Source organism: Trichosurus vulpecula, chromosome 3 (assembly GCF_011100635.1).
Source record: "Trichosurus vulpecula isolate mTriVul1 chromosome 3, mTriVul1.pri, whole genome shotgun sequence".
In the NCBI taxonomy this organism is placed as follows: domain Eukaryota; kingdom Metazoa; phylum Chordata; class Mammalia; order Diprotodontia; family Phalangeridae; genus Trichosurus; species Trichosurus vulpecula.
The window spans coordinates 35,971,207-35,994,504 of NC_050575.1; the positions used below are offsets into that span (position 1 = coordinate 35,971,207).

General features: G+C 40.3%; 1 protein-coding gene across 1 annotated transcript in view; it reads left to right on the forward strand.

Moving 5' to 3' along the window:
• The first annotated feature begins 11,575 nt into the window (after positions 1-11,575).
• The window catches only part of SOS2 (SOS Ras/Rho guanine nucleotide exchange factor 2), a 117,724-nt gene continuing 106,001 nt past the window's right edge, over positions 11,576-23,298 (forward strand). The window contains exon 1 of the mRNA XM_036749484.1: positions 11,576-11,830. Within this exon, the coding sequence (XP_036605379.1) occupies positions 11,744-11,830 (87 nt within the window). The 5' untranslated portion in view covers positions 11,576-11,743. The remainder of the gene's footprint in view (positions 11,831-23,298) is intronic.

The following is a 23,298-nucleotide window of genomic DNA, read 5'->3' on the forward strand; positions in this document are numbered from 1 at the left end:
GAATGAGTCTATTACTTTGTAAAATTTCAAATGCAGGCAGCCATAGATTTCAAAGGCTGCAGCTAGGAAAACAAAGGCTTTTTTCCTTGTAATTTCTGGTCTGGCCAACCTGGAATTACAAGTGGATATAGAGCTAAAAACATCTTAGCAGATTCTGGGATTAATCATTAAAAAGGTTTTGAAATTGATTAATTGGAATTTTGGGAGAGAACTCCTGAGACTGTAGATCATTCCAGGAGCTCACTGGTGCTAAAACACCTCCTCCCAATCCTGATCACTCACTCCCCACTCCCTCCCCAGAGTTAAGAGAATGTCTCACTGTGGGAATTTTTAAACAGCCACAAGGGTTCTTGTTAATCTCTCATCCCCAGATCAGATTAGAGAAGAGAATGTTGGAAAATTGTATAGAAACCATAAATCACCCTTCCCCACCTGGAAAAATGAGGGGAGGGGCAGCAATTTGCAGATTGGCAGTGCCCTGACAGTCCTGTGTCCCTGGGCACCTTGTAGCCCATCCTTTTTGGCAAAGCTTGGAAATGTCACCCAGGTCCTATACATTTTTTTTTTGCCCACCCTTTCCTAGCAGCTGCAAACCACCCTAGGCTCAGTAAATTCTGCAGTTGTTGGGGATGGGAGAGGTAGATGGATTGGGCCTGTGGCATTCCCTAAGCCCAGCCTCCAAGAATTGTCATCATTGAGAAACCAGCCTCTGCTCTAAGTAAACTTCACACTTTTCTGTTCCAATTGCAAAACTGTGTTTTATCTCTGTGTGACCCATTTCCTGATTTGTAAAGGGACAATAACAATGGTTGTTGTTATGGGATCAAAATGATATAATGATTTCAAAATCCTTAACATCATGACTGACATATGTTAGAAACAACATTATTTTTAATGTAATTATTAACTTGGAAGTGGTTTTTAAATACCAAAAGTAATTAAATTGAATAATTTCTATATGTGATAATGTAGAAATGCAATTGATGTCATCTGAAGTTTATTGTTTCCATATTGCTAAAATTATATTGTATTTCTAAAATTCTCTTAGATCGTGAAATTTGAGAAGACCATCATGTGGTAGAAATGATATTATAACAATTTTAATCTGATTTTGATATATTTGAATTGAGTTTTTAAAGGGATGTGATAAAAATTTGATGATTTGAAACTTGTATTTGTTTATAAACAAGGAATAATAATAATACTGATATTACTGTGAAAGCATATTTTTTCATTTAAAATCCTGTCTTTTAAGAGAATATATGTGGTGGTTTAAAGTTATAACTTCAACATTTTTCTTTTTTTTATTTAATTTATTTAATATATTTAGTTTTCAGCATTGATTTTCACAAGAGTTTGAATTACAAATTTTCTCCCCATTTCTACCCTCCCCCCCACTCCAAGATGGTGTATGTTCTGGTAGCCCCATTCCCCAGTCAGCCCTCCCTTCTGTCACCCCACTCCCATCCCATCCCCTTTTCCCTTCCTTTCTTGTAGGGAAAGATAAATTCCTATGCCTCATTGCCTGGGTATCTTATTTTCTAGTTGCATGCAAAAATCTATTTTTTTTGTTCTGTTTTTGAACATCTGTTCTTAAAACTTTGAGTCTAAATTCTTCTCCCCTCTTCCCTTCCCACCCACCCTCCTTAAGAAGTCAAGCAATCCAACATAGGCCACATGTGTATCATTATGTAAAACCCTTCCACAATACTCATGTTGTGTAAGACTAACTATATTTTGCTCCTTCCTATCCTATCCCCCTTTATTCAATATTCTCCCTTGACCCTGTCCCTTTTCGAAAGTGTTTGTTTTTGATTACCTCCACCCCTATCTGGCCTCCCTTCTATCATCCCCCCTTTTTTTAATCTTCTTCCTCCTTTTCTCCTGTGGGGTAAGATACCCAAATGAGTATGTATGGTATTCCCTCCTCAGGCCAAATTTGATGAGAGCAAGATTCACTCATTCCCCCTCACCTACCTTCTCTTTTCTTCCTACAGAACTGCTTTTTCTTGCCACTTTCATGCGAGATAATTTACCCCATTCTATTTCTCCCTATCTCCCTCTCTCAATATATTCCTCTCTCATCCCTTAATTTGATTTTATTTCTTTTAGATATCTTCCCTTCATCTTCAACTCACCCTGTGCCCTCTCTCTCTCTCTCTCTATACACATACATATATACATACATACACACTCACATATACATATGTAGACCTAAAGATATATATATGTACACACACACACACACACATATATGTGTGTGTGTGTGTGTGTGTACATATATATATATATATATATATATATATATATGCATATTCCCTTCAGCTACCCTAATACTGAGGTCTCATGAATCATACACATCATCTTTCCATGTAGGAATGTAAACAAAACAGTTCAACTTTAGTTAGTCCCTTGCAATTTCTGATTCTTGATTACCTTTTCATGCTTCTCTTGATTCTTGTGTTTGAAAGTCAAATTTTCAATTCAGCTCTGGTCTTTTCATTGAGAAAGCTTGAAAGTCCTCTATTTTATTGAAAATCCATATTTTGCCTTGGAGCATGATACTCAGTTTTGCTGAGTAGGTGATTCTTGGTTTTAATCCTAGCTCCACTGACCTCCGGAATACGGTATTCCAAGCCCTGCGATCTCTTAATGTAGAAGCTGCTAGATCTTGTATTATTCTGATTGTGTTTCCACAATACTCAAATTGTTTCTTCTGATTGTGTTTCCACAATACTCAAATTGTTTCTTTGTGGCTGCTTGCAGTATTTTCTCCTTGATCTGGGAGCTCTGGAATTTGGCGACAATATTCCTAGGAGATTTCTTTTTGGGATCTATTTGAGAAGGCAATAGATGGATTCTTTCAATTTCTATTTTGCCCTGTGGCTCTAGAATATCAGGGCAGTTCTCCTTGATAATTTCTTGAAAGATGATATCTAGGCTCTTTTTTTGATCATGGCTTTCAGGTAGTCCAGTAATTTTTAAATTATCTCTCCTGGATCTATTTTCCAGGTCAGTGGTTTTTCCAATGAGATATTTCACATTGTCTTCCATTTTTTCATTCCTTTGGTTCTGTTTTATAATATCTTGATTTCTCATCAAGTCATTAGCTTCCACTTGCTCCAATCTAATTTTTAAGGTAGTATTTTCTTCAGTGGTCTTTTGGACCTCCTTTTCCATTTGGTTAATTCTGCCTTTCCAAGCATTCTTCTCCTCATTGGCTTTTTGGAGCTCTTTTGCTATTTGAGTGAGTCTATTTTTTAAGGTGTTGTTTTCTTCAGTGTATTTTTCAGTATTTTTTTGGGTCTCCTTTAGCAAGTCATTGACTTGTTTTTCATGGTTTTCTCACATCCTTCTCATTTCTCTTCCCAATTTTTCCTCTACTTCTCTAACTTGCTTTTCCAAATCCTTTTTGAGCTCTTCCACGGCCTGAGACCAGTTCATGTTTTTTCTTGCAGGCTTTTGTTGTAGGCTCTTTGACTTTGTTGACTTCTTCTGGCTGTATGTTTTGGTCTTCTTCGTCACCAAAGAAAGAATCTAAAGTCTGAGACTGAATCTGGGTGCGTTTTTGCTGCCTGGCCATGTTTCCAGCCAACTTACTTGACCCTTGAGTTTTTCAGCGGGGTATGACTGCTTGTAAAGAGTACTTTGTTCCAAGCTTGAGGGGCTGCGCTGTTGTTTTCAGAGCTATTACAGCCATCTCTGTCACACCAGCGCTCCTCCTTCCCCAAGAGCCCCCAACTCTGACTGGACTCAGATCTTCAGCAGGCTCTGCACTCCTGCTCTGATCTGCCACTTAATTCCTCCCACCAGGTGGGCCTGGGGCCAGAAGTAACTGCAGTTGTAGTTCTGCAGCTGTAGTTCTGTAGCTGCCCCACCTCCGCTGCCCCCGGGGCGGTGGCTGAACCACAAACTCTATCTCCCTGTCCCCAGCAGCTTTTCCCACTAACCTTCTCTGTTGTCTTTGGTGTTTGTGGGTTGAGAAGTCTGGTAACTGCTGCAGTTCACTGATTCAGGGCGCTAGGGCCTGCTCCACCCGGCTCCCAGTCTGGTTGGTCTTGCTGCCGCCCACACTGGGTTCTGCTCCACTCTGCTCCACTCCTAGCTCTGTGTGCGATAGACTTCACCCAGCAACCATCCAGGTTGTCCTGGGCTGGAGCCCTGCTTCCCTCTGCTATTTTGTGGGTTCTGCAGTTCTAGAATTGGTTCAGAGACATTTTTTATAGGTTTTTGGAGGGATGTGGCTGGGAGCTCATGCTAGTCCCTGCTTTCCAGCAGCCATCTTGGCTCCGCCCCTCAACTTCAACATTTTAATGACGAGATGAATGATTCTCTGTGCAAAGTGATTTAGAAATGCATTCACCTAACTTGGCAATGGGTTGTTTCAAATTTTGCATATATAATAATGTTTAGGGCATTATTACATTTCTATGGTCTACATGGTATTAGAATTTTATTGTCTGAGGAAAATGATGAATGGGTTAAGAAGATGGACCATTGCTATAACTTAAGAAATTATAAACTTCCAAGTTTTGTCTTTATTTAGAAGGAAGTTCAGTTAAAATTGTTTTTGCTATAAATCAAGTATTTATACAAAGGCATTGTCCAAACAAGGATCTCCTCTTGTAATTTCTGTCAATTCAGGATACATTGTAAACTGTTAAAAATGTGAATTTATAGATAATAATGTTTTCTAAGAGTATTGGGTCTTAAAAATTAAAATGTTGCCACTAGTGATTATGAATCCAGGTTTGATTTGCTCATCCAACTAAGTTATGGTCACCTGATTGGTAATTAATTGATTCTGTTTCAAGTTTTAAATACATGATAATTGCTTGTGGTGTGCTTATATTTCTAAATTTTCTTATATTGTGCAACTTGATTAACATTGCATTACCTATGTTGTTAGAAAAATCATTCCCCTTATAATCTAGATGTTTTAGATTAAGAATTGTACATAATTAAGAAATTGAGGTTGTTAACTGAAACAAGGATTTTTGGAACCATGTAATCATGAATTCTTATCAACCTTGTGTAAAGTCTTCTGTGTAGAGGAATTCCTATGGAGTAAGTTTTTAAAGTCCTGGTAAACTTTGTTATTGTAATAAGGCTAACTTAATTGGGAATTTTCTTTTTGACTTATAGAAACTAAGTGGCCTCCCCATCACAACACCTTTTTGACTAAGGAACTTTGTGATATCTAGGAATTCTATATAATACTTTGGGAATAAGGATATTTTACATCAACTTAGTTTTACTGAATTACAGTGTTTAAAGTTTTATTTTTTAAGGAAGAAGAAAGAGATATCTATCATTTTAAAACTTTCCAGCTAATTTTCTTCATAAAAGTTTAGTGATTATTCCTCTTAACATCAGGATAAATTTTAAAACTGTTTTAAAAGGGGAAACACTTTTAGAAGAAATGTTTAAAAAATCTTTTTTTGTGATTTTTAGAAGGCCTACTAAGCTTTCATTTGCAAGGTAATTAATTGATAAATTTATGTAATGAGTTGTAAGCAGGATAGATCTTGCTGTTTTGATCTGAATTTGTAATCATTCCATGGCCTAAGCAAGAGTTGAAATTAGTGTTTGAACTTATCATATGTAAAAGATTTAATTCCTGAAGTGTCCCTTTCCTTCAGAATGAGTATAATTATGGAAGAGTAAATAAGCTTGGGAATAAAGACATAAATCCATCAACCTGTGGGGTGTCATTAACCTCTTTGCTTTGTTCAAGCTGGAATGGGATTCCAGTACAGACAGTTAGGTCAGTAAAAAGTACTAACTTATGAGCTATCTTGTCTTATGGTTGAAATGTAAAGGAAAGCTGAATAATGGGTTTGAAAGATTTGGAGAGATAAATAAAAGTTTGATTGGAAATATTAAAGGTGAATAAGAAGGTTTGGGGACAAATAGGGGTTAGCCAAGCCTCTCCTGTCCCGGGAAAATTGCTCTGGATACCTTTGTACTAGTTTCAGATGGTTTAAGGATGTTGAGAAAGTGTGAGGAAGTATTTTAGAAGACAGAAAGTTATGTAACTTGATTTGATAATTATTACCTCAATGAAATTTGGGACAGTCCTATCTGAAGGATGTTTATTTGCTATTTAAGACTTTATGGGACTGCAATTTACTGTGTTTTAAGCTCTGATTACCGGGATAGGTGTCATAAAACCAATAGTAGAATGGTATGCACTACAAGCTGAAAACTTCTGAAAGTAGATGTCTGTGCCTGGGAAAAAGTTTTGAAGACAACCTTGGACACAGCCAAGGTAGGATCTTCCTGACTCTATTTCCCAATTTTGCTATTTCCTTTCTGAAAAGGAAAATTCCCCACCTATTTACTCCTAAGCCCTACTTTCAGCATCTAGTGGCTATATGATTGCCTGTCAGATATGACTCATGCCTGGAATCGAACAGAACTAACGAAGTTCTTTCCTTCTGTTAAGATATATGACATTGCCCCTCTTTTCTTTTATAGCAAATTTGCATTATCAAGAAGCTTTGTAAGCACAATGCTAAATCTATTAGGTAATAGATGGATATTGGAACATCTCTGAGTTACTATGCAGGAACGAATAGCTTACAATTTTGACATACATTCCCCAAATAAATATAATACAGAGATAACATCCTCCAAAGGGAGTAAATGATTAGGCTAAGTAATAAGACAAAGGTGTAATGTAATAGATGTCTAAAAAAAAAGGATAGCAAATTTTGAGAAAAGCAATTGGATCAGATTGATTCTTCTGAGAATTATATACAGATGTATGTGATTGACTTCAAAACTTATCATATTTTGGTAGTCTCTAATTTGGATTTTTGTACAAAAATTGTATAAGATAGTAGTAAAAGTGAAATTATACCACCTTTATTAAAGTATCTGACTGATAATTTTAAAAGGCAGATGAGCTCATTTTATGGTTGGACCTCCACATTTTAAGAGATTCTTATACCAGGTACAAGATTTAGGTAAGGACAGAAACAGCAAATAATATATATAAACTGAAATTCTCTGAAGTTTCAAAAATGGAGAATCAAATTTAAGTGATTGTACTAAGTTATATTAAGTAAGAATTATCTGGGAATTTCTAGATCTGAACCAGAGAAGCAGAATTCTCTTTTAGAACTGTCCTAAGAATAAGATCTTTTTGTCAAAAGAAAGGACCTTTAGGGACCAGATAACTACATCAGGCACCTGGGATTCAAAAGGTATTGCTTAAATAGACATTGGGAATAGGTAACTGGGATACAAGGAATTTAATGTTGGTTAACATTTTTAATAATGATTGCATTACTTTGTATGGTTCATGTTTAAGTTTTCTTCATTATCTGATTTGTAAATGTAAACACATGAGCCATCTAAGTGGTTTGGTCTGTACCTGACAATGTAATTGTGCAATTTTGTGAATTGTGAGAAAAACTTTACTGTATTTGTTTAAACTCAGCCCTGTGTGGCCAGGATACTGAGCCATTTATTGCACTGTTTGAACTTAGCCTTGCATGTCTGCGAAACTGAAGCATTTCTATGTGCCTTTGGTCAAGGATCTATGTTGGGCTGTTTGTCTCTCAATTATCAAATTGCATGTGTTCTGGGAGCACCTGTCAGGTCTGACTATTCCTATTGCTGCCTTGTGAATATGGACTCCTTGATCCCTCTGTCACATCTAATGATTGCCCCTGCTCCCGAGTGGACATCTGAACCCATAGGAGACCTTGCCCTCCGGTTTCAAAAGGGCCTGAAAAAGATGACATCAGATGTAGACAGCTTTCCCAGGAGTCCTGACCAGACCTGCAAGAAGAACAGCTCCTTCTCTGAGTACCTTGCATTCCCAAGACTGGTTTCCTATATCTTTGCTGTCTTTAGCTTATTTTACTTAATTGCCCTATTTTTCCCATTATGCTCCCTACCCTGGTCCCCCTTGCAACTTGCTCCTTCTGCTTGTTTACAATTACTTTACAATTACTGCCCATCTCTGGGGATGTCCAACCACAGGAAAAAAAAAACCTGAATCTGCCTAGAACTTCGCTCCTGAGGACGAGAGAGGTTTTTCCATACCTTCCTTGGTCTACAGGCGAAGCTTTCAGCTTGCCTTTGACCAAAAGGGGGAAATGATAATCATTTAATATCAATTTGGTAACTTCAATAAGGGTCAGAGCCTGAACTGATTAACCAGAAGAAGAGTCTGAACCTAACAATCTCTTTGTTTTCTGAGTAAACTCAGAGAATACTTCTTCCTATGTCAACAAGGCCAGATTGGGCTGACTTAAGAGCATTCTTTCCTCTGTCTATTAGCCATTAAGGATGAGACCCTTAACCCCGAGAAACTATCTTGAATAATGTGACTTTTTCTTATCTTAATATTTTATGGGCATATACTATGTTATGGCATGTTAATGGCAAATTAAACAGAGATCCTGGTTTGTAATTTCAATTGACACTTTGTCAACTCTCTTATCTTATTGTATGTACAACCTATTCCATTAGGAAAAGTCCTTTTCTTGTACCATGGTTGAACATACATGGGGATCATAAAATTGAAGTAATGGAGGCATGCTGAGTTGGGACTAAAAATGTACTTAAACCTCATTCCTTTGTTCAGGCAATCAGAACTTAAGCTCTGGCTCCTTGTACATACAAGTAAGCTAGCTTTAAGGGCATAAACATCATGAATTTACATATCACCTAGCCTGTCTGCCTACTTTAACCAAACTTTCAGATCGACACCTATTATTACTGGTTTGTTGTGGGGTTCAAATAAGACAATGTATGTGAAAGAGCTTTTAAAATGGACAGCACAGTACAAAAGTAAAGTGATATAGTCAGGAAACTTTATTCCCAACTTTAGCATCGTACCTATGTGAAACTACATTCACGACTGGTTTCTAGGGAAGGTGGCAAGGTCTCTTCTCTCAATTTAGGTGAAAATGCAATTCCCACATAAATTTTTTAAAAATAAAAAGGACAATACTTTTGTATAACATTAGACATGGCCTTGTGGATGTAGATACGAGTGACAATTTCCTCTCCTTTCCCCTCAACGACAAACGAGTAACCATTATACTTGTAGTGTCTCTTCCTATCTGAGTGGCAGCCTAGGATGGTCAACAGAATATTGTCTTTGGAGACTTGGGTTCAATCCTGCTCTGACTTTAAAAAAGAAGTATGAAAAAGCACATATTGTATGCCAAGCACTGTGTGAGGTACTGGAGATACAAGTACAAAAATGAAACAATCCCTGCCCTCAAGAATCTTAACATTTTAATAGGGAAAACAACACATTGGTGAGTGGTAGTCAGGGAAGGAAGTTTTTGTCTGGGGAATTGTAGGAATGGTGTGTAGAGTTATGGGGCAGTTAACTGTCCTATCCTTTCCAGAAGCAGTACTGATTACAGAAGTAGTACTGATTACTGTTGTCCAAGCAAGAGGTAGAAATGATGGAAGTAAACCAAGCAGCAGAGGAAAGAGCATAATGTATGATGTAGATGGACTTCCTTCCCCGACTGAGGGGTGGGGATGGGGTTTCCATGGTTTCAATGACCATTGTTCCAAAAGCAGAGAGGAGAACATCAACCAGGTACATGGCAAGACATTAAGAGTAGGATATTGTTTGAATTCAGTGAGGCCAACTAGCTGCTCTCTGATTTTCTTCACTTTGGTTCCTATTCATTGATAACCATTTTTGTTTTAACTTCAAAGTTCAAAGATCATTCTTTTACTTTTCTCTTGATTCCCTGCATTTTCATTTCAAAGTTCCAAATCAGTTCTGGTACTTTCAAGAATTCTTTAAAGTCCTCTATTTCATTAAAGATTCTTCGCCACGCCCCCCCCCCACTCAGTTTTGCAGGGTAAATTATCCTTGGTTTTAAGCCTTTGTCTTTTACCTTTTGGCATATCATATTCCAAGATTTCTTCCCCCATTTATAGTAGTTGCAGTAGTCTTATGAGAGATCTTCACTGTGGTTCCTTCTTGCTCAAACTCTATTTGACTAATTGCAGTAATTTTTCTTGGATTACCTATAAAATTTCTGGCTGTTTTTAGTTTTGGGTTTCTTTAAGGAGGTCATAGGTGGATTCTTGCTATTATTCATTTTGCCATCTGGTTCTGATTTAGGCAGTTTTCTTTATGATTTTTAAAAATATGGTATCCAGGTTTTTTCGAGGGGGCAGTGGTAATCATGGTTTTCAGGGAGTCCAATAATTCTTATACTATCTTAACCTGTTTTCCAGGTTAGTTGTTTTTCGAAGCAAGTACCTTACATTTCCTAGTTCATTTTTCCCCCTATTTTTTCGACCTTTTGACTCTGCCCTAATGTTTCTAGCTGTCTTGTAGAGTTATTTAATTCTGAATGCCCTATTCTATTTTTTCAGAAGTCTATCATCTGGATAAAGTTTTCTATATTCTGTTCTAAACTATTCTAATTTGTTTCTTCTAAAGCTTTAATTTCATTTTTATTTCTCTTTTTATAGATAAGGAGCAATAAAAGTTCCCAGACAAAGCGCCTCTTCTACTTAGGAAGCCTCCAAGATTGGTTTAGGTTGGCTCATATTCTCCCCCTGAAGGTAAGTCTTCTGGCTTTGGGATCCCCAAATTAAAATTAGTCCTTGCGACCTCTAAACCCGGAGAGTTGGTCTGGGCAGGAACCCAAAGAAGGCCACGAGCAAGAATCGGGCCAAAAAGTCAACCTAAACGTTCTTTCTCCGAAAGGGAGGTGGGACAGTTAGTGCGCGTGAATATTTACCAGGGCGAAAACGCAAGCTACGTTGCTGAGGATTAGGAAGCCCGTAGCGGGCGTAGCAGGGATTTTGCACTGGGTGCCCGCCGGGGTCTCGTACTAGAATTCCGACACACTCCCAGCTGCTCGGGCGCGCGCCGCGGCGAGCCGTGGTCCAGGCGAAGCGCGCGCGCACCCCCGCCTGCCGGCCAGCCCCAGCTTCGGCCGAGGCTCCAGCCTCGCATCTCCGCCACCGCCTCTTCCTTCCTACTTAGTGCGCATGCTTAGTGCCCGGCCGCGCCGGGGTGAGGGGGAATAATGAGAACCTGGGCGAGGGGAAGGGGGAGCCTGGGATTTGGAGGAAGAGAAGCTCGTCATCGCTGCGAGAGCGCTCTCCCGGCCGGTCTCCTGGGAAGCTGAAGGGGTCGCCCGTGGGGAAGGGGAGGAAAAGGGAGCGCCCCGTATTGGTCTCGAAGGAAGCCTACACATCCCGGCCCCTCTCCGTGTCCTCCGTGCCCTCCTCCCTGCGGAGATGGCTCCCGGGCTGAGCCGGACTGGGCTGCGGGGCGCCGAGCGATGAGGAGAGCCCGGGGACCCCCGGCTCTGCCGCCTTCCGTCCGCAGCCGCGATCGTAGCGGGTAGTGGGGGGCTGGCGGGTGGGATGCGGGGCTGGGGCGAGGCCAGCGGCACCACCGCCGGGCAGCTAACCCAAACAAAGGAGGAAGTGCCAGCGGAGGACCGGGCCGCGGCCCACACCGGAGGAGGAGGAGGAGGCGGCTGACGAGGAGCAGGGAGGAGGAGGAGGAACCCGCCGCCGCCGCCGCCGCCGCCGCCGGCTCGGGACGCGCAGCCCCCGGCCCGGGGCCCCTCGCCCCTGCGGGGAGCGGCCCCCCCTCCCAGGCCGGGCCGCGCCGCGAGCTGTCAGGGAGGGAGCCGCCCGGACTCGGGAGTGGGGCGGCCGCCGTCGCTGCCTCCCGGCCCTGCCCTCGCTTCCCCACCCCCGATGCGGAGGAGCCGCCGCCGGGGCCATGCAGCCGCCGCAGCAGCCATACGACTTCTTCAGCGAAGAGAACCACCCGAAATGGCGGGGACTCTTCGTCCCGGCCCTGCGGAAGGTCAGTGAAGGATGGGGCTGGTGGTGGCGGCTCGGTCACCTCGCGGGCCGGACTTGGAGGCGCGTTGCTGGAATCCACGTTGCGGCCCCGGGGGACAGAGCGGGCGGGCGGGGGGGGGGGCGCATCTGGTGGCCCCGGGGCAGGTGCCCCTGGCCCGGCTCCTCCAGAGCTGGGGGGCGCGGGGCCGGCTGACCCCCGGGGGAAGAGGGGCACCTGCTGGGTTTCTCACCCCTTTCCGAGGGGTCTGTCCTCCAAGAATCTCGCCCCATCTCTCATCCATTATGGTAACAAGTTTCTTAGCTTTCCCCTTCCTAAGCCAGGGCAAAACTCAACTTGGCTAGGGGAACCTTTCGTGAATTTAGTTTCTTGATCCTGCAAAGTTTATTTATTTTTTTAAATTTAGGACTCTGAAATTGTCCGCCCCGACATTCCCAGTAGATTTTCTTTCTGGCAACTTCTGCTGTCCAATTTGTTATTCGCAGAATCCCGTGACAGTTTTTTAGAAAAATTTTAAAACAACACATTTATGGGCAAAATGGTAGCTTTTAATGAAGTTCCTTGAAGCTCTTTCCCAGGCTCTTTGCTTCTCGAGAGTGAAGTGGTTCTGTTAACCAGTATTATTATAAAATCATGTATGTGTTTCACATGTTCGAAGTGTCAGTGAGCCAAGTAAAATTTTCATTATCCACTTCTCAAAGTAAATGTAGAGTCTCTCTTCCTTGCTTTTTTCCTATGGTCGTTCTGCTTTTTATAAGGGAAATATATGTGTTCATGACAGATTTTTCTTAAAAAAATTGTTCGCAGACTCTATTAGGTGTGAGTAAAACTTTGAATCATTTAGCAGGGGGAAGATGAACATAAGCAGCCTTTGAACCTTAGATAACATTTTCCCTGTGAATGATGTTAGGCTGTATTTGTGTTTCTAGGTAGGCTTCACTACTGAGATTTCCTCATTAATACTTAAGAGCCCTCTACATCTTCCAGAATAACTTAGATCAATTTAAGACCTAAGATAAATTGAGATATAAATTGACCTATAAATTGAGATAGGATAATAAACTCTAGAGTAGGCTTATGAAATTTTTATGAGTAATTGTTTTGAAGTTAAATATTAAATATTAAAGCAGTTCTTATAAAAATTACAAAACCCTTGAATTACATATATATTACTTGATAAGTTCATAGATTCCCAGATTTTCAATGATCTTAATCCCAGTTTAGTTAGATTCCCAGATCAAATTCTGGTCTCACCTCCCTGTAGTTCTTGACCTTTCCCTGAACGGCTCCATTCAGTGTGGGGATCTCAGTGCTTTATTCTCCCTCTTTTTCTTACGCCCTTTTCCTCCTTCCCTTCCTTTCTTCTCTTCTTCCTTTCCTCCTCTTTTCTTCTCCCTTTCCTCCTTCCCTCCCCTCCCCTCCTCTCCTCTTCCCTACTCTCCCCTCTCTTCTCTTATTTCCCCTTCCCTCTCCTTTTCTTCACCTTCTTTCTCCCCTTCTCCTCCCTCTCTTTTCCTCCCTGTCTCCTCTTTCTCCCTTTCCCTCTCTAACCCCTATCCCGTTTCCCCTCTTATCCAGCACCTAAAATGCCAGCAGGTTGGGGATTCCTCAGAGGGCTGTTACAGCTCATTACTTTCAGGGTTCTGAGGGTAACTGATGGGTGGCTGTTCCTTCTATTAACATAGGAAACACTGGTTATAACTCAGAATCTAAGATCATTAATGCCCTTTCTCTTCTTCAGGAACTGTCTTTTCAAGGTTCACAGAGGGGTGTAACTTTTATGTTGTTGAAATAGTTGGGCTTTTCCATAAAGGGGTAGGATTAATTTTTGAAAGGGTACAATCTCAGCTAAATGGGTTGATCTGTTGGATTACTTTGCTGCTAGTCCTTTGCTACACTGGGGTGTTCCTTTGTTGTGCTGGGCTTATTCCTACTCTTTTGATGGCACTGGTAATACTTCCAATTCCAGGTCCAGCTGATCCTCTCAGCTAGTGTGAGGTATGGTGTCTTAGTGAGGATGGAGACCCTTAGTTTAGGATTAGCACAAGTCTATCCAGTTCTAGTTCTACTTCTTTGGCTGGGGCTCTGAGGTTCTTTTCTACCTCCTTGGCAGCGGATAGTAGGATAGCAGGGTATCTTTTCTCTTCTTCACTTCCTGGACAATAGGTAACAGTGCAGAGGATCATCTTCTTTCCTCTTATTTACCTCCTGACCAATATCTTCTTCCCTCTTGTCCACCTTCTAGGCAGTAGGAGGCATTTAGGAAAGTGTCTTCACCTTTCTTCTCTACATCTGTGGATAGTAGGTAAAAGTGCAGAAAAGTTTCTTTTTTCAACTTCTTTGTTTTGATTGTGCACAGCTCTGATGTTTCCTTTCTAAATCCAGTTTAGAAAGCTATAGCTTCTCTTTCATACAGTTCTGAATTCTATCCTTTTACCCTGTTACTTTGCCTTATTCTGAAATGTAGCCTCATTGAGCATTCAGTCTTGAGAAACCTTACTGCAGCTTATAAGTAGCCAACTTCTCATCTCTGCTATCTGAACCAAGATCAAGCAAAATACATTTGTCTGGTAATCATAAAACAGTTTTATGTTTCATTGTCTCCCACATATCCAAAAATGAGCAACCAAAGCACAAAACACTTAATCTTACTTTTCCCCGGTATAGTTCCATAGTTCTTCACTGTGTCATATGCAAAAGAATAGCTGAAGCACAGACCCTCGAGGAAAGTCTTGCCTTGGATAAATGCCCTGTGCTTTCTCAGTTTAGGTCAAGTTAACAACTATTTGTTAATTGTCTGTTGTGTATCAGGTACTAGGCTAAGTGTTTTTTCTTTGCCTTGTCTCTTTCTTTTAATCATAAAAATTATCAAAATCTGAAAGGAGCATCCCTTTACTCTTGTAAGGAGTTATTCTTCCTGAGGATAGATACTTTCCTCACCATGCTGCTTAGTTTTATTCATACAGATTGTGGTTTTAATTAGAGATGTTAAAGAAGCAGCTTGCCAAGTGCTAAAAGCTCAGAGTTAAATTGAAGTACCAAAGGTAGCATTCCGGGAGGGGAGAAAGGTGAAGAATTTTAAGGGCAAAGTCTTTTTTGCTTGGATACCCTGTGGAGAGTGGGGTGCTTATATACTTACCAGACTGAGGAATACCTGCAGGCATGTTTTTTGAATATGGTCAAGTAGTGTAGTACAGAAACATTTCTGTATTTGCCTAGGGTCTCCCAGCCTCCTTTTTTCTGTGTTGTGCTTGCCAGTGATGCACAGCTTTGCACATTCTTCCAGGTTTTGTTTTTGCTGCACTTCCCTCATAATCCATGTTCCCCCTGAAACTTCCCCATGTAATCTCCAGAGCAGAGTAATTATGACTTTCTTTTGTTATTGGTCCAATCCCACACAGATTTCTAAAATATCTGTCAACAAATGTTTCATAGAATTTGTCCTTGTCAAGAGTACCTTCTCTACTTGTGTCTCTGTTTCTCCTCCAGTAACTTGTCCTCATAATTGTCCCCTCTCATTCTGTTTCTGAATTCTCATACTTGGATACAGATATAGGTCCTTCAGCATGGTTTGTTCAGTTGGATTGTATTCATTGTGTTCAAATCCTTTAAAATTACTAATACGTTTTTAAGGGTTTTATTGGCATTATTAGGATTTATATGTGAAATGGAAACTCACAATCTTCAGCAGTTCATAATGATTTTAAGCCTCATATTTCAGAAGATCTGATTTCATTAGTCTGTGTATTACTCTCACTGATGTGAATTGAAATTCTTAGTAAATGATTTTATTAGTTACAGTATCAAAATAATTTGTTACCTAGTAGCCAACCCTCTGGCGATGAACCTCTGAGTTTAGCCAGTCTAAACCTCTATTCAAGCCTTGCCGGCTTGGTAGAGCCTTCCAGCACTTGTGTTTCACTGGTATAGCCTTCCAGAACCCAGAATCACTTCTACATCATGATAAGGCATAAACAATTATAATATTACAATAGCTAGCATTTACATAGCGCTTTGTAAATATCATCTCATTTGATCTTCACAACAATCCTTTGAGCTGCTTTTATTATCCCCATTTTATATAGGTGAGGAAACTAAGGCAGACAGTGGTTAAATGACTTTCCAAGGGTCATACAATTAGTAAATGTCTAAGGGAGGATTTTAACTTCTGGAATTTTCAGTCCAGTGCTGTATCCACTATACAACCTATCTGCCTCACCGTAGGCTTTAGTGAGGGTTTAAAGTTAATACACGTTTGAAAATATGTAATGCGTAAGAGGTTAGAGGAAATTTCTGTTAGAGTGGAAATTACTGCATTTTTTATGATTTAAATTCAAATTTTGGGGATAAAAACATGAATAGAAATGGTATTTTACCCTTATCTCTTAGATTGAATTCTATCTGGAAACTCATTTATAATTAGAGTACTAGGCTGTATAGTTCTAATCCTTTTGACTAGTGAGATCCTGTCTGAAAATAATTGGATATATACTTGCTTATAATATTGACAGTATAAAGAATGGAATTCTATATCCTTTCCAGTCTTGACCCTAGAGAGAAGCAGTTAACTATACATTATCTTCTGCCTTTGAATGCCTTGCTTCCTTGTCCTTTTGCTGTACATGCCTTACAAAATCGCAGCTCTGGATTACCCCAACCATCTACTTTCTGTGTTCTTACATGGTGTTGGAGATAGTCACACAATTTTCTTGGTGGTGTCTACCATTACAAGGTAATTCTTTTATTTTTTTCCTAATTGAATCTTCCTCTTCCTCCTGTCAGCTGTTCCAAAACTTTTGTTCTCTCCTCAACCTCTCATACCTCCTCTTTCCCTCTCAACAAAGGACCTTTCCTCACCTATTACTAGAAACTACATCTCACTACCCATTTATTTTATTTCCTATACTCTCCACCTTTGTCCTTGTCAAGGGTACCTTTTCTACTTGTGTCTCTGTTTCTCCTCCAGTAACTTGTCCTCATAATTGTCCCCTTTCATTTCTGATCTCCTCCTGTATTTAATGAATCTTTCTCTGCTGTATGCATTCTCTCCATTCTTAAACTCTTACCTGAGCCTACTATGTACTCAAGCTGTCATTTGTTTCTCTTCTCCCTTTCACACTCTCTTAGAAAACTCTCTCTGCAAAAATAATGTTTCTTGTCTCTTCGCATTCTTCAGTACCTTGAAGTGCTATGTGAATGCTATTGATTTATTATTACTATTCATTGCAAAATCTTTGCCTTTGAAAGCACATGCCAAGTTACTTTTACCAACCTGGAAGAGCTTTAAATGTAGTCTTCAAGGTACACTCTATTATTGGAGGACTCGGCCAGCTAAGTTCAGAGTCATCCATTTCCAGGTTAATCACAGGATAGAAAGGTGGTGATCTCTTTTTGGAGAGAGTTCTTAGGCTCATGAAATCATAGATCCTTAAAGAATGTAAAACTAGAATAATATTAAATGTGATACATTTTGGGTGTGTAAGGATAAGGATACCTCAGTAGAAATGAAACATTTGGAGGTTTTGGAGGCATTTTTATATGGAAAGATACAGCTCTACCTGGTAGGCCTGAGCTGACCTAGGATAGCTAGACACAGTTACATTTTGTTGAGGGAGACGAGTAGTAAAAGGAAGAGCTCACTGCTCCAAATATCTTCTTCATTCAATATACTAAGGAGCACATCATTTTAATTAGCAAGCTTCTTATTTAAAATAGCTTATTAAGTGAACACAGTTCACTCAAAATACAGGAACTTACTGAAATGGCATACTTAGAACAGTGGTAACATCTTTCATAAATACACATGGATCAGTGTGAAGAGTGGGCATATAGAGTGGAGAGTAGAGGCACAAATATGAGGAGCATCTATTGCCAAAGAATATTACACCTCTGTTGTTACAGGGCTTCCTCTCCTGTCCTTGTGTCCTAGCCTTGATGACCTTGTATGACTCCTCCCAGGGAGCTTCATATCTTCTGGGTGAGTCACTCAGCTGGACACCCTGGGTCAATTCCTGGGCACTTGGCTGTGCCCTCTACCACCTTTAATTTGGGGTTTAGATGAAATCCTTGCCTGGGGTATTGCTGTGCTCTTTTGGAAAGAACCAGAGCCCATACCCTAGGGCTACCAGGAATTCCTCACTCTTAGCACTTTAGGTTCTGCTCCTACCACCATATACTTATACTGTAAGAGACCATTGCTGATTGGGGGGAGGGGGAATGGGAAGTGGTAGCAGGGTGAAGGGGTGGGAAGAAACTGTTTTCTGCAAATCTAATTTAGTTGTTTTTTTTTGTTTTGTTTTTTAAGAAAAAAGAGAGGTGTATTTTCTCATTTCTTCTTTGGGTCCAAGCTTTGTCATTATAAGTAATCATACTTTTTGTTTGAGTTATCGCAATAGCCTTCGAATTTGTCTTTCTCCATTTGTCCTTTGTCTAAATTCATCTTCTCCATAGCTACCAAAGTGGTATTACTAAAGTATATATTGCCCTATTACACCCCAGCTCAAGAAACTTCAGCGACTCCCTATTGCTTCTAGGATAACATAAACCCTCTTTTGTCTAGCAGTTAAAGGCCTTTGTGTCCTGGTTTTAGCTTATTTTAAAAGATTGCGTTTTGCTTCCCTTCTCGCATTCTACATTCCATTCAAACTGGACTACTTGCTGTTCTCTATATATACTGCCTTCCATTTCCTGCATTCATGCCTCTGCACAGGCTATATACCAAAGCTGGAAAATATTCCCTCCTTAACTTTGTCTCTTGGAATTACTTAGATGTCATTTACAGGAGGCCTTTCCTGAACCCAGCAGTTTCTAGGGCTCACACATCCTGAAATGACTTTTTATTTACTTTTTCATTTTTGTATATATTATTTACATCTATGTTGTTTTCCTCCAGAAGAATGTTAATATTTCAAGTTACATTTTCACATCTCTAAATGTAGGTGCTTGATAAATTCTTATTGAAATGACTTGACTGAGGGTACTTTCACCGTTCCCAGGATGGTTATCAGTGACCGTTTTCTTATCTTCTGACCTTTTCTCCACCTTTATTCTCCTCTACCTTTATGCTGTTGTCAGTGCTTCCTTGAAACTCTTCTTCCATGGTTTCTGCGATACTATGTTGTTATTTTGAATCTCCTTCTACATTTCCTTTGCCAACTCCTTTTCCCACTCTCTGTAATTCACTGTTGTTCAGTTGTTTGAAGCTTACCTTTATTTCTTTTTGTCTCTATACGTTTGAGTTCTATGGTTCTAGATTAGAGATCGGTTATTTTTATGCAGAGGACTCAAAGATCAGTGGTGTCAAACTCAAATAAAAATGGATCCTTACCACAGCAGATTTAGAAAACCACAAATTAACATTATATCTGTGTTGTATCATATTCTTATTTATTTTGTTAAACATTTTCCAATTACATATTAATCTGATTGGGGCTGGAAATTTGAAACTTCTGTTCTTGTTCCATAGCTACTGTTGTCTAGTAGATATTTTAACTTATATCAGGCTTACTTTTGCCTCTGACTAATTGTATCCAAAACAGTTTTGTATGCTTACATTCCCTCTTATCCCCACCCAAACCCCTTGCAACAAAACTACCCCCCCCCCATATTTCTTTTTTGTCAGTGTCATATCTTTGAATCACCCCCATTGAAAACCCTGGAGTCCTCTGACTTGTCCTTTTCCCTTAACAAGTCAGGAATGCTGTTGGTCTTTCCTTTGAAATGTCTCTCATGTGGGAAGGACTCTTTTCTCTCCATTTCCATGTGCCCCATGCAGGCCCTTGTTCTGCTGTACCAGAATAGTTGCTCTGTAACCTAAACTCTAGTAGTACTTTTTCAGTATTTATAAGCCTTTTACAAATTACTGTTTGCTGTAGCAAAACTAGCCTAATTTGTAGAAACTAGGATTGTAGATTCGGAGCTGGGAAAGGACCATAAAGATTAACTCTGAGGGCCCTTCCAGCTTAAATTTATGAATCTATGTTGTCACAGTTTTAGTCATGTTGGACTCTTTGTGACCCCATTTAGGGTTTCCTTTGTCAGAGATACTGTTTTGCCATTTCTTTCTTCAGCTCATTTTACAGATGAAGAAATTGAAGCAAACAGATGAGTCTTCCTGATTCCAGGCCTGACACGCCAGCCCGGGTAGGGGTGGGGGGGTGCGGGGCAAGACAGGATGACCTGTGGCCTCAAGGATTTGTTCTGTGAAGTTTGGATTCAAAGGGCCACACTTGAGGACCTAAAAGGCCACATGTGGCCTTGAGCTCACCCCTACTCTAGCCACTGCACCACCTAGCTGAATTTATGGTCTAGCCCAATCCCCTCATCTTACAGAATATACTGAGGCCCAGTTCTTCTGATTAACTCTTTCTTTCTCCTCTCTTTAACACACATTTGGATGCCCCAAGATTTGTCCCAGTCAGTTCCTTTCCAGCTTCATCCTACTGTCCAGTGCCCAGATTCAGCTTGGGGCGGGGGAATGGGAATTGGGACTAGATTGCTAAGGAGCAAGGAGGAGTTCCAGGGCCTATAATGTTTGACTCTTCTGTGCTAATAGATGGTGCTGAATTTATTTACAAAGCTAGGGGCCGATATGAGAAATTATAGGCTGGCTTCCAAAGAATTAAAATGTAAGTAGTAGCCAGCCTCCTCTTCAGCAGAAGTTTATGGAACCCAGACATGAAAAATCTTCTGACCATGTTTGTAAACAAGCTTTTTGTCCTACCTCCTGCTTGTAGCACTGTAGCTTTTATGGAGAGAGGAAGTGCCACATTTTGTTGCCATTTTAAGACCTTTTTAAATAGTAAGGATTATTATTGGTGCTCTCCTATTTCCTTAACAGAAATAATTTACTTAATTTTTGTTTCATGGGTAGAATGCTACACATTTAAGGTGACTTGTCAACCTTTAATTGTGGTGATCAAATAAGATATTTTTAAAAAGTGCCTTCGAAACCTTAAAGCTTGTTATGAAAGTTAGCTACTGTAGATTGTGAGCTTCTTGAGAGCAAGTACTGTCATTTGCCTTTCTAAGTTCCTGGCATAGAGGAAGACCTTAATAAATGTTTGTTGGTGGACTGACTGATGTAGCTCTGCCTATTCCTGCTCTTTCTTGGCTTTGTAGACTAATGATATTTATAGATGAAATCTCTGTCTAAGAATTCCTTTGCCTGTTGTAGACTTAATCCTATATCAAAGAAATGCTTTATAAGGAAAGTATTTCTGAGCCTTAGCCAGTGGCTGCCCGTTTTCATTCTTTAATGCTGAGCATGCACATCAAACTAGGTTCTAATAGAATGAAGTTCCTGGCCTCTGGCTATTTGTATTTTAAATGAATCTTTTCACTTGTCTGAGGAAGTATCTAATTAACAGCCTTGCCACAACAGGGTGAAGACTTAATTGACAGTGAAGATTTTAGGGGTAAATATGCCGTTTGCAAAGGCAATAGTAACTGAATTTGCAGGTACATATCTAGTGGAATAAGTTAAATTTGAAGGTATTTAAACATTGATGCTAAAACTTGTAGTCACAGAATCACAGGATTTATTTATTTATTTATTTTTGCTTTTTGGCAGGGCAATTGGGGTTAAGTGACTTGCCCAAGGTCACACAGCTAGTAAGTGTGTGTCAAATGTCTGAGGCCGGGTTTGAACTCAGGTCCTCCTGACTCCAGGGCCGGTGCTCTACTCACTGTGCCACCTAGCTGCCCCCACAGGAATATTTTTAAAGTTTGTAAGGGCCTCAGCAACTATCTAGTCCAACTCATATCTAGCCTCTCTGACAACCAGATCTCCAAGGAGGGAGAACTTAGATAAGTAGCCCTTTCCACTTATGGATAGCTCTAATTGCCTCTTTGCAACTTTCAGTCATTGCTACTGGCAGTGTCCTGTGTCATCAAACAGAAAAAAAAATCTAATCTTTTCCACAGGACATTCATATGCCCTCTTAAGTCTAATATGACCTGCGATGATGATGATTAGGATAGGATTAAGAAGCCCTGTAACAGTCAGTTAATCAATCAGCCTGTGTTTATTGAGTCTACTATGTGCCAGGCACTTTGCTAAGCGTTGGGGTACAGAAAGAATCAAAAGACAGTCCTTTCCCTCAAGGAGCTTCCAATCTAATGGGGAGACTAAATGCAAACAAAAATGGACAAAGCTATGTACAAGATAAATAGGAAATAATTAAAAGAAGGAAGGCATTGGAATTAAGAGGATTGGGGAAGGCTTCCTATAGAAGATGAGATTTGAGTTGGGACTTAAAAGATGCCATGAAGGTCAGTAGTCAGAGCTGAAGAGGGAGAATGTTCCAGGCATGGGGGACAGCCAGAGAAAATGTATGAGCTGAGAGATGGAGTGTCTTGTTTGTGGAACAGCCAGGAAGCCAGCATTACTGGATAGAAAAGAATGTATTGGGGAGTAAAGTATAAGAAGACTGGAAAGACAAGAGCAGGGATAGGTTATTTGGATAGGCTTTGAATGACAAATAGAGTATTTTGTATTTGTTCCTGGCAGCAATAGGAAACAGCTGAAGTTTATTGAGTAAAAGGGTGTGTGTGACATGGTTAGACCTGTGTTTTAGAATGTAAACAGTTATTCTAGTTTAGTCCCTTATAATTGTTGACTTGTGTTTGCCTTTTTATCTTTCTCTTGACTTCTGTGTTTGCACTTCCAAGTTTGTAGGAAGCTACCAAGTTGAAACCTATAGTCTTGAAGAGTTTGGCCCTTGTTTCCTTTAATTAATTCAGTGTCTTACTAGGTGCTAAGCCCCAGGTCTAAACTGCTATCCATTAGGTGCTAAGCCTATGTGGGTGTGAATTTGTAACTAAGCTGGGGCTCCAGGTGGGGCCAGTGAAGGGAGCTGCTAACGCCAGAGCCAATCGAAGGAACCTAAGTTCTGGTCGCTCAGATGACGTTTGATGATGTCTGAAACTGTATAAAAAGAGAAGACAGAGCTATTTGCTTAAGGCTCTCACTCTTGGTGGTGAGCTGATGTGGAGCTGATGTGGAGACTCCGGGCAGCTGTAGTTAAGAGCTCTCCAGCTTGTAAACCCAGATGTTGGGACTTTGTTCCACTCTGGTAATTATGTATTGGGATTTGAATCAGACAAGGTCTGTCTGTTGATGTTTGTAATTTGTTTGTATTTGCTCTGAAGTTCAGGGTGCTGGCTTTTTCCCCTGAACTAAGTGAATGATATTTGTATACTGGATTAAAGTAAGATTGTTAACCGCTTAGCGTTGCTTTCCTTAGTAAAGCAGATCAAAAGAACCTGGGCTTGCAGCATTCTGTGAGCTGGTTGTTGTTGGTTTTACACCCCCCACAGCAGCTGCTAGCCAGATTGTTGAAACAGAGGCTGGATTAGAACTCAGGTCCTCCTAACTCCAGGGCTAGTGCTCTACTCACTGTGCCACCCTCAAGGTCTTTTTAAAAATAATTGGTTTCTATCCATGCTTACCCCTCTTGTCCTTGTAAGGT